The sequence below is a fragment of the Poromitra crassiceps genome, assembly GCF_964638095.1.
Source record: "Poromitra crassiceps genome assembly, chromosome: 13".
Taxonomy (NCBI): domain Eukaryota; kingdom Metazoa; phylum Chordata; class Actinopteri; order Beryciformes; family Melamphaidae; genus Poromitra; species Poromitra crassiceps.
In genome coordinates, this window is record NC_139644.1 from 40,057,056 (window position 1) to 40,069,128 (window position 12,073).

The 12,073-nt window shown below is 42.8% G+C and overlaps 1 protein-coding gene across 7 annotated transcripts in view; it reads right to left on the reverse strand.

The window, feature by feature from the left end:
* LOC310787425 (uncharacterized protein) overlaps positions 1–12,073 on the reverse strand; it is a 54,011-nt gene that overhangs the window by 18,985 nt on the left and 22,953 nt on the right. For 5 of the 7 annotated variants that reach the window (XM_083648844.1, XM_083648840.1, XM_083648842.1 and 2 more), the window contains 5 exons: positions 11,763–11,906; positions 9,258–9,320; positions 5,452–5,505; positions 5,129–5,251; positions 706–801 (listed from right to left, as the gene is read on the reverse strand). In XM_083648844.1, the coding sequence (XP_083504970.1) occupies positions 706–801; positions 5,129–5,251; positions 5,452–5,505; positions 9,258–9,320; positions 11,763–11,906 (480 nt within the window). The remainder of the gene's footprint in view (positions 1–705; positions 802–5,128; positions 5,252–5,451; positions 5,506–9,257; positions 9,321–11,762; positions 11,907–12,073) is intronic. The other 2 variants (XM_083648845.1, XM_083648843.1) reach the window with 1 other exon arrangement.

A 12,073-nucleotide genomic window follows, 5' to 3' on the forward strand; every position in this document is an offset into this window, starting at 1 on the left:
GCAGCTCGCTCCCTTTGCACTCGCAAGCGCAGACCGCAGTGAATAGATAATTATTTTGAAATCAAAAAATGATTTAAATTTAAGATTTCGTTTGCTAAAAATTATACAATAATATGTTATGTATTTAAGAAATGATCAGGCTACATCTATCTTTTTTCAATAGGCTGCATTTTGACTGGGCCGGTAAATATTCTATAAGGCCGGAATTCTGGAATGTTGCCGGCTCCATTGGCCGGCCAGAAAAGATCCTAGCGGAATCCCTGGTGTGTGTGTGTGTGTGTGTGTTGTGTGTGTGCACTAGAGATGTGCGGATATATCCCGCAATGACAGCGGATATATAACAACGAACGATATATAACAATGATCGTTTCAGCGTCAAGCCTTCATCAGCTGATGAAGGCTTGACGCTGAAACGTTAGTTGTGTGTCGTCCCACGTGACTTATTAAAATTCTGAAAGGACATTTTAAAGTGCTGACATGCTTCTTCTATTACTCTTGTGACTTGTGTTGGCCCTGCACGCTAATGGAACTCGTGTTGTGAGTGTGCTCGCATTCGGTGACTTTGATTACTGTGAGCATGTTCGAGTCCCTATAAGACTGTTCACATCTCTGATGTGCACGTGCATGAGGGCTTTGATACTGTGAGCATGCCCAAGTCCCTACACTGTTCACATGTGTGCATACGTCTGTGCATGTGTGTCCAACCTTTTTCTGTGCGTTGTCTTTAGTCCCGTTGATCCCCATCTTCGTGATGTAGGCAAGAGCTGCATCTGCTCTCCTCTCAACCTTCTTACCGTGCACCTGAAAGACAGAGAGAGACAGAAAGAGAGAGAGAGATTTTTTACATTGACGATTGTAATGTTATGGTGGTTTTCTCGTGATTCTGTAAAGATTTGTGGTGTTTATTATTATTGCAGACACATTTTGCTTCTTTTGCGAGCTCATGCTTTCTACTCACTAGAGATCATGGGATTTCAGATTGACAGAACAAACATGATAGATGATACGGTTTTATTTTCTCACAATTTCATTAATATACCTGCGTGTGTCGCTTATAATGAACAAAAACAGTTGGAACCGTCACAGTTGGAACCGTCAAAGGAGGGTAAACAGAAGGTAACTTGTGTATTTAAAAGGCCCGTCCAAAATTGAGATCCTGGCACCGTGGCTGTTCCTGCCATCTGCATGTTAAACATGGATCTCCTCTGAGTAATCCTGGACAGATTTCTGCCATTCACATTTCTCTGTAACCCCAATGGCTAGTTCATTGTGCCAATTAGATTTATTACCTCTCAATCAAAGGTTACGATCAGAAATGTAAATGCGGGGATTATCGCTGCGCTCGCTTTGGAGTCATTACGCATGCATGTGAGAGGGAGGGAGGGAGGGAGAGAGAGAAAAAGAGACATAGAAAGAGACAGAAGAGAGAGAGGGAGAGAGTCTGCTCCTCTGGATGTGGTGACTGCAGTCAGTGTTAATTGGCGTGACAGTTGTTTGGGCGGCGTGAGTGCCTGAGATTGAAGCTGAAAGACTGTCACCCGCCAGAAGCAGGTGAAAGACTGTCACCCGCCAGAAGCAGGTGAAAGACTGTCACCCACCAGAAGCAGGTGAAAGACTGTCACCCGCCAGAAGCAGGTGAAAGACTGTCACCCGCCAGAAGCAGGTGAAAGACTGTCACCCGCCAGAAGCAGGTGAAAGACTGTCACCCGCCAGAAGCAGGTGAAAGACTGTCACCCGCCAGAAGCAGGTGAAAGACTGTGTCACCATCATGAGTGCCCAAGAGAGTGGGCAAAATCTAGAATTGCCCTTGGAACTACGGTGACGGGGCTTTTAACACGTTCACTGCCAACGACGTATTACTCCGTCAAAAAAAATCCAACGGTTGACTGCCACTGACGTATTACTCCGTCAAAAAAATGAATTTTTTTTTTTTGACCGTGGGATGTGCATCTAACCCTTTTACATCTCTTATATAATTATTGGAGCCACCGAACGTTTACAACCCATTCCACCGACCCACTAAGTGGCGACAGTGCTCTCCTGACTAGAGGAAGGCAAGCAAAAAGCAGCCATTCTCATGAAAATGGATTGGCGAAAACGCTTTCGTTTTCGCGCTGATTGCTGGCGATGCGGGATTGCAAATTTGCATAATAGATTACAGGTGGAACACACTTTGAAACACGCAGCATAAATATGACCAGAATCGCAAAAGCTTCATCAAAGCTCTCAACCAAAACTCCAAGAAGCGAGCGAGTCCATCCAGACTTCCTCAAACAGCGGCCGCGCAGACAGGCAGCAGCAGCAGCAAAGCAGTGAGACTGGTGACAAGCTTGTGACACGGCCGCTGCAGCCAAGAAGAACGCCCACGGAGGGAGGAGTTGGAAGCAGAGGGGGGTTTCCTGCTGTTATGGAGGAAATTACTGTTCAAAACTATTGTTTAGATGTCTGACGTCTTACTGATGCCAAAAATGAATGGTTAAAGTGACTGTTCTATCGAATTTCACAAAAAGCCGTTTATCTCTGAATAATTTTTCTGACGCTGAAACCATGCTGTATTCAACTGCTAATGCTTACATAACTACTAACTCTACAAACTAACTCTTTTAGACAGAGAAAGCACACATTCTATTAGTTCTTTTGAGATATTGTGTGTTCACAAAATCTTAGCAGAAAAGAATCCTCGGGTCTTGAAAGATGAGTCAGAATCCTCAAAAAAACCCTCTGGCAGAACCTACCTACAGTAAAAAAAAAAACGTCTGGCAGTGAATGTGTTAAATGCCTTAATTTTTTTTTTTTATACTTTCTGTATTTTAATATTATTCTGTGTTTGCAAAGAGTGACACGAAAATGGCCAGCTAGGCATTAATACAACCCCTGCCCCTCCTCCTACTAGCATTATTTACCTCAGTGACAGACAGCGCAAGCTAGCTGGCCAGCTAGCTCATGTTTTTGTCAAGTACATTAATAACATGTCAGACAATCAACAGTGTTGTTGAGATCGGAAATCCGGATCTTTAACTGTGATTGTTTATGAACTTTTAGAAATAAAATATGCTTGGATAAGAGTCATTGATTGGTCTGTCATGCTACATAGGTGCAACTAAGATATTTCTCAACATTTGATCAAATTGCCCTGGAAATGATCCAAAATGCCCCCGGAATATATTTCACAGGGGCAAAATTAGCCCTCGTTTACAAAAGTTAATTTCCTACCCTGGTAGGCGGGATGAACCTGGGGGTATGTGAAATAGCAGAGTCCTGATTGCTTGCAATACATGCTTACACTGTATTGTAAGCATTGTAACCTCGTAATAGTGAATGCATACTTAAAGCGGGACTGACCCCCCCAGATTTCTTGCAAAACGGTATTCTACTTGATTTGAAAACTCTGCAGGCAAGATGGCCGCCTATACTCCCTTCTTTAGGTGACAGAATTCCTCCCCCATAAAGTAACATATCTTGGCCAATAAGTATGTCACATACAAAATAAAACAACCCGTAATATCTTAATTTTATGTAGAATGCAGAGGACATGTAACGGTTTAGTTAAACTTGCATTCCAGGAATATTGTGCTCTAAAGATGACGATAGTGGCTCGAGACGGTTTCGACCTGAAACCCACACGCTTTGCGGTGGTGGTTTTAGCGTAACCTATGTGGGATTCGAGGCGTAACCTATGTGGGTTTTAGCGTAACCTATGTGGGATTCGAGGCGTAACCTATGTGGGATTCGAAATAACGCATCCGAGATATAAAACGTTATGAATATAGCCACGTTATAAACAACAAACTAACGTTGGTGATCCGTATGGAAACAGTGTTATTCGAAATGGTTAAAAGTTCTATCAATTTGGTAATTTAGTGGCGTTTTACTGCCATGTAACATAACTAACTAGCGGCTAACATTAGCCACAGTATGCATTACCCATAGATGCATTGCTCTTACAGGGCTCGCGCCGCGTGAACTACAGTAATAATCAATAGGGGAAAAAACAATTTTTCACACGAGTGGGGCGCGTACTAAACCCACCGTGACGTCACGATGTACCAAATATCCCATTAATTTGAGGGCACAAAAAAAAGCAGTGTTCAACCCATAGAGGGCACTTATGCGGCTGAAATGGTACAATCGCAACAGTTTGGTCTCAAATGTGGAAATTCTGACCAGAATTCTTCACACACCACCCCCAAAGTCATATATATTGGTTAAAAGCTGAAAAAAAGTGTTTTGGAGGTAAAGTTACACTTTAAAGTCATTAAGTGGAAGGTAATGTTGAAGAAAGAACACCGATTCAATGAAGAATGTGTTTGTGTGCAGCATTAGAAAGAGCATGCATATAGACGCTTTTCACAGAATTGTGTTGCTAGGAAACAGTTTGAAACGGTTTGAAACCTAGCTTACTTCCTGTCATCTATTGTATTGGCAAACACGGCAACAGGAAGTGAGATATACGTAGGGGCAATTTAGAATGTTTATGTTGTCAAGTTAAAACTGTCTCTTAAGGGGCGTTCACACCGACCTATTAAAGTTTGTCGCTGGCGTCGAGTTTACGTACAAAGTCAATGCAAACGAGCGATTGAGCGTATATTCGCCTGGGAGAATAATCGCTGGGCGTCCGAGCGGCAGAGACAGAGCGATAGGGAGAAAATACGCTCGTCGCTCAAGATGAAATATCCCAACTCGAGCGAAAATACGCTGGCATCAGTCGCTCGCTGTTCAATGCTGATTGGCTGCCGTGTGAGAGCGAGTCAAGGATCACTCTGGCTTGGAACAAACCGCTGGTTTATTGTGTGGCAACAAACCGCATTGACAGGCTGACAGCTGACATGAAGTGAAGTCTGTACTACCGGTATGCAGCTCGCATTAGGAGCACGCTGATAGGCTTAGCTTGTAAACAATGACGGTGGCTCGTAGTGGACAAACAGCATGACATTGCGTAACGTTATATCCCCCACATGTCCGTCATTTCGTGTGCCTGTTGATGAGCGATTTAAACAGAGCGACAGAGCGATTCCAAAGGGTTGACTTGAGCGACAGAGCGAAAAATAAATATCTCGGTGTGAACACAGCTTAACACTAATGTGACATTATCATTGTACACAGCACTTTGTGGAAGACACACACTGACCTCCAGTTTGTGGGGGGCAGATTCATAATTGATCTCAAGCTGCATCTGTTGAACCGATATTAACAAACACTCCAGCTTGATGTCTTTCTTTCTGTGAAACTCCTGCTGGATCAGTGTCTGCAGCTGTGGACACACACACACAGACACACACACACACACACACACACACACAGCGGAGCTGCACTTTTAGTAACTGTACAAATGTTGGTTATATAGCCTAGTAATGTAATACTAGGCACATAAATATATGCATAAACCCAAGCAAGTACACAATCAGTAAACAATCTACAACCATAACATTTGTTATGCAGTCTCTCACTCACAGAGTTGAAGATCTTCTCATCACTGGATGTTTGGGCAGGCGAGGTGTTGGACATCTAGGGGTGGGACGATATGAACATTTCATGTTGTGATTATCCCGTCCAAAATAATTTCGATTCACATGGTTTCAAATAATCATCAAAATATGCTTAAAACTCTTAAAATGGCACTAGAACATACTGGAATGACTTTCCCTTACATTTTGTTTTAGTGTTTGTCATATGCTCTCTGTATTTGTGTTTCTTTTTTTACATACCATGTTGGAGGTGTGGCTTGTGAACAAGAATTGCAATGCATTTTAATGTAAGTCTTTATGCAAATGGTTGCCGTTATTTTTTATTATTCAACTTTGTTATTATTTAATTTAATTGTATTAACACATTCACTGCCAACAGTTTTTTCAATACTGTAGGTAGCTTCTGCCAAGGGGTTTTTTACACTTAGTGGGTCGGTAAAATAGGTTATACACATTCAATAGCTCCCATATTTTTATAGGAGATGTAAAAGGGTTTGATCCACGTCCCACGTCCTTCCTCCAATTTTTTTTTTTGACGAGTTAACTCGTCGACGGCAGTCAACCGTTGGATTTTTTTTGACGAGTTAACTCGTCGACGGCAGTGAACGTGTTAATTGAATTATTAATTATTTTATTAATTATATTAATAATAGATTTTATTAAATGTTTTACTTATTTATTTATTATCAGCATTGATACAATTAGAAAACAAACTATGAAATAATAGTATATCACCCTATAGAACTAGGTAATTATAAAACAGTAAAAAAAAAAAGGGTTTTCAGTCCTTTTTCCTCAACAAAATGAATATTATAATAGAGAAATGAAGTGCTGCAGTGTGATACATCACATAATGTAAGATGGCTCAGACTGCAAAGTGAGTTACATGTTCAGTGTATCTCAGGTTATTTTCTGTACCTACAAATGACAGATGCCCCCTAAACGCCCCACAGTGCCTGCTATTTAAATGGTAATTACCATACCATGCTCCCTAAACGCCTCATGCTGCTACTGACAGCGTTTTTGCTGCTCTCAACCCGGTTCATTACAGCTAATTACCTGTTGTACATTAGTTTCTCCCTGTGAATTAAATTAATAATTAGCTGTATTTACATAGGCTACGTTACATATTTGCGGGAGTAGGAGGAATCTCACACTACTGATGTCCAGCATGATGACTGGTGACTGAGGGAAACGTGAGTTTATTGCGTGGCATGTCGTTTTAAACGAGGAGATCCATAACTTTCTTTTAAGGGGGCCAGTTCAAAACAGGGAATTCCAAACTGGCCGTGTGGAGAGTTCATTTTAGAGGGGGCATTACAGCCAAACTGCGGGGCATCCACCACACTACACTGTCTGTCTGACCGTGGTATTCCTGCTCTGGATGATTCCCCTGGCGGCACTTGGTGCCCTACGCACAGTGCGTGGTGTGCGTGTACGTAGCGGCGGCTCTGGTTGTTGTGGTTGATAAATACATGCACGATGCGCGATGTTAGCGGTACATGCAACTGAACATACTTCTTTTAATAGGCTACATCAAATGAGAAAATGGATTTTCTGTAAAATTAAAATAGTGTAAACCCGGCGTTTAGCGATTTATCCTTCATAAGCTGGCCAGGCAGGAAGACGTCATTCTTCCATCTCCGCAACGCAGCCAAAATCAGACACTGCCTCTACCACCTTCCCCTGTATTCCTCATCCACACCTTCATCTTTTCCCGCCTGGACTACTGCAAGTCCTTCCTCACATCAGCTCCTGTTCCCTCCATAAACTCCAGATGCTCCAAACCTCAGCCGCCCGCTTACTTAGAGGCTTGAGTTCACACACTGAAAACTCTTGAAAGAACTAGCGGAAACTAGAGGTTGAAGGAGGTGTCACCTCACGTCTCCTGTGTCGGGCCAGAAAGTTGCATTTGAACACATCGCAAACTATACAGCTGAGGCGGGGCACATTGGTAGCGCCATCGCCTCACAGCAAGAAGGTCCAGCGTTCGATTCCCGCCTGGACGCTGTGGACGCTCAGGGTGTGTCCCTATTCCCATGTCCTCCTCAGTGCCTACGGCCCTGGTGGGGGTCTTTCTGTGTGGAGTTGGCATGTTCTCCCCATGGCCCCCTGGGGTTTCCTCCAGATTAGGGATGTTCATTTTGAAAATTTTCCAAAATCGATAATCGGTGAAAATGAACGATCAATTATCGATTATCGATCATATTAATACTTAGAAATTTTTCAATTTTTTTTTTTTTACAAAATGAATGCCTATGGCAGAAAATACGAAAGACAACGTGTTCTCCTCAATGAACTCTTTATTTCAATGTGTCTCCTCTCCAACACTGCCGTCCCCGGCGCATGCCGGTGTGAATTTCCCATGTTTAAAACAGTTTTGTTGGCACAAAGGCCCGTGCCCAGCCAGAAAACTAGAGACTATATGAAGCTCCACCTCACGTTAGTCGGCTGTGCAATGGAGTGGGGCGAGGAGGAACGAATTCCACCCAAACCTAGTCAAAAAAATAATAATAATAAAAAAAAAAAAAAAAAAAAAAAAATCGATCCAAATGCCACAGGATCGATTCCAATCCTTAACGATCAATTATCGATTTTCGATAATTGATGAACATCCCTACTCCAGATAGAACACCCATAAAGAAAACATGCAAAAAAAAAAAACTCTACAGCTAACGAGCAACTAGCACGTAGGTTCTGCGCATGCGCAAGACCAGTGTTTGCTGCCATTTCGCTCACTTAAACAGTTCTGTAATATAGATACTTCTAATCGAGAATATGTGTCTGATAAAAGTTGCAAATAGCACTAGCGTATGTCAGCCCTTGTCTGGTCTTTTGCTTTTGGAAGAGAGGAAGAGGCAGAGGTGAAAAATAAGGAGAAACCGCACTAAATGGTTGATTTCATGCAGCGAGAGACTCAAGGGACTTTCCTGAAGGCATGTCGTTGTGAAGATATCCGTGTAATGGAATTATCAGATGTGATAAAGTTGGAAAATGAGCAGAGCCTTTTGTTGTGTGCCCTCTCTTCTCCAGCACTGCTTCGCTACCAGCGACCAGCCAATCAGAGTGACTTCTCTCACCGACGCCCAATCAATATGTCAATTGGCAGAAAAAGCGGCTGACAAAGCCAATTTGAGCCAACGGTGCAGGAGGCACCACAAATACAAGGGCAACAGATGCCCAGCCATGTTTGACGCCGATTAATCAGCTGTATGTCACGCGCCTCTGCTTTTACACCCGGTGCTGGCACCAGATTACACCTGTCCTCCATTCTCTCCACTGGCTCTCCATCTGTTCTCCCAAGCCGACAACCTCCCATCCCCTACCCCTAACCAGATCTACTAACCATACCTGCTCTCCCCCTCTCCCCTCCCCTGCCCCCTAACACCCATCCGCTCTCTCACCCTCCTCTGTATCCACATATCCCCCTTTACTGATTTGTATCTTGTGTTATATGCATCTTCTTGCATGTTCTTTTATCTGTTTCTTTATGGATTCCTATGGTCAGCGTCTTTGGGTTTTTTGAAAAGCGCTATATAAAACTCATGAATTATTATTATTGTTGTTATTATTACTACTACTACTACTACTAAGAGAGGGATCACCACATCGCATCCAACCAGAGGTAAAAGTAGTTAATGTTACCTAGCTAATGTTAGCTATGTAGCTAAATAGCTAATTTGCTTCATCTTCACAAAATACACAGTGCAATTACATAACGAAACCACATAAACTCAAGCAAGTAGAGAGTAAACAATCCACAACCATAACGTTTGTTATGCTGTCTCTCACTTCAGATTTGATGATCATCTTCTTCTCACCACTGGCTCTTTGGGTAGGCGAGGTTTTGGACATCTAGGGGTGGGATGATAGGAAAATTTCATGTCACGATTATCCCGTCCAAAATAATTGCGATTCACATTATCCCAACAATCATCAAAATATGCTTAAACGCTTTAAATGTCACTAAAACATACTGAAATCACTTTACCTTACGTTTGGTTAAGAATTCACTTATGTTGTGCTCGTTATTTGGATTAAATTAAGATGGGTAAAATGAAATATTAATAATCCGAAAATTATTAATATTTCATAAAATTATTAAATTATCAAATATTTAATCCTTGATAAGGATTAACCTAGGGGCACCACCTGCTTATTTTAGCAGGACCCAGCTAGCACTTAATCACCGTTAGTCTCTTTCTGAAGCGTGCAGTCTTTCAAATCCTTAAACAGTGATTTGTCACAATTACCGTATACCAAAATCACACTGAAACAGTTGGATTCAATTAAAGTTGACACTATTTATTACATGTAAAACTAGAACGACCGCAACGCGGACTTATGCCTCCGCCATTAGTTCATTCTTGAGTCCAAGTGGATGATGGAGCCAAATTGGAAGAAATTGCATCAAGGCGTTTCTGTGCAGAATTGGATATTTGAGCCAAATGTGAAGAAATTTAGTCAAGGTGTTACTGAGATATGGCGTTACCGAGCTTGAAAATGGCATTTGTTAGGTCACTGTGACCTTGACCTTTGACCTTTGATAACCAGAATGGAATCAGTTCATCCTTGAGCCTAATGAATGTTTAAGGCAAATCTGATGAAATTCCGTCCAGGCGTTCCTCAGATATCGCGTTAACAAGCTTGAAAATGGCGTTCGAGAGGTCACAGTGACCTTGACCTTTGACCACCAAAATCTAATCAGATCATCCTTGAGCCTAAGGGAATGTTTAAGGTGAATCTGATGAAATTCCGTCCAGGCGTTCCTCAGATATGGCGTTAACAAGCTTGAAAATGGCGTTCGAGAGGTCACAGTGACCTTGACCTTTGACCACCAAAATCTAATCAGATCATCCTTGAGCCTAAGTGAATGTTTAAGGCGAATCTGATGAAATTCCGTCCAGGCGTTCCTCAGATATCGCGTTAACAAGCTTGAAAATGGCGTTCGAGAGGTCACAGTGACCTTGACCTTTGACCTTTGACCACCAAAATCTAATCAGATCATCCTTGAGCCTAAGTGAATGTTTAAGGCGAATCTGATGAAATTCCGTCCAGGCGTTCCTCAGATATCGCGTTAACAAGCTTGAAAATGGCGTTCGAGAGGTCACAGTGACCTTGACCTTTGACCTTTGACCACCAAAATCTAATCAGATCATCCTTGAGCCTAAGTGAATGTTTAAGGCGAATCTGATGAAATTCCGTCCAGGTGTTCGTCAGATATCGCGTTAACAAGCTTGAAAATGGCGTTCGAGAGGTCACAGTGACCTTGACCTTTGACCTATGACCACCAAAATCTAATCAGATCATCCTTGAGCCTAAGTGAATGTTTAAGGCGAATCTGATGAAATTCCGTCCAGGCGTTCCTCAGATATGGCGTTAACAAGCTTGAAAATGGCGTTCGAGAGGTCACAGTGACCTTGACCTTTGACCACCAAAATCTAATCAGATCATCCTTGAGCCTAAGTGAATGTTTAAGGCGAATCTGATGAAATTCCGTCAAGGCGTTCCTCAGATATGGCGTTAACAAACATCCGTACGGACGGACATCCGTACGGACATCCGTACGGCCATACGGACGGACAACCCGGATCCATAATGCCTTCGGCCTGGCTTCGCCGGCGGAGGCATAAAAATTCTTTTATAACTCAGTTACATTCCAAAATCATCGATTTGTATGAGGGAAAAGTGTGAGGTGGGTTGTCGCTCTCTGCATAGGAGTGTAAGGCCACCAGATGGACACTAGATGGCGGCAGAGCGCTGTGTGTTTGGGTATGGTATGGTATGGTGTTTATTCTTAATCCCCGAGGGGAAACATGGTGTGGTAGACTAGATTGTCCTCGTCACAAAATGGCGGACGCGTTAGCATCCGCCTAGCATAACATGGTGGCTAGCCGGTCAGTGTAAAGGTGTGTGTGTGTATGGATAAGGGGATCACGTGCTCGTGCCTAACGCTCGTGCCCGTGGGTGAGAACTCGCGCAGTTAAATGGAAAGACCGCGATGCACTTATTCCACCACGGCTATGGAATTAGCCTACGTTTAACTGGTGGAATAAATTCAACCCGGCCTGCCCTACAACCTAGATCCGTTCAGCGGATCGGTGGAGATCTTTTAGCTGGCATTCATAGGTACTCTGGTTCAGTCAATGCATATGCAACACAGTTAGCAACCACAGACAATTTCAGGTATCAAATCGGTTCACAGTATCATATCAGTTCACAGGATTATATCAGTTCACAGTATCGTATCACTTCTAATGCTAAACAACCTATCTGCCCGAACTTAAATGAGCTTACTTGGTGTTGTACAACACTCGAGGGTGTGTACGCGCGTACTGCAGTTCGGTGCGGCGGTCCGTTTGTTATGCTGTCTCTCACTTCAGATTTGACGATCATCTTCTTCTCACCACTGGCTCTTTGGGTAGGCGAGGTTTTGGGCATCTAGGGGTGGGATGATAGGAAAATGTCATGTCACGATTATCCCGTCCAAAATAATTGCGATTCACATTATCCCAACAATCATCAAAATATGCTTAAAACGCTTTAAATGTCACTGTACTCTCGCGAACATCTCTCGTTATATTCCAACAGTTTTTTTGGAAGTAATT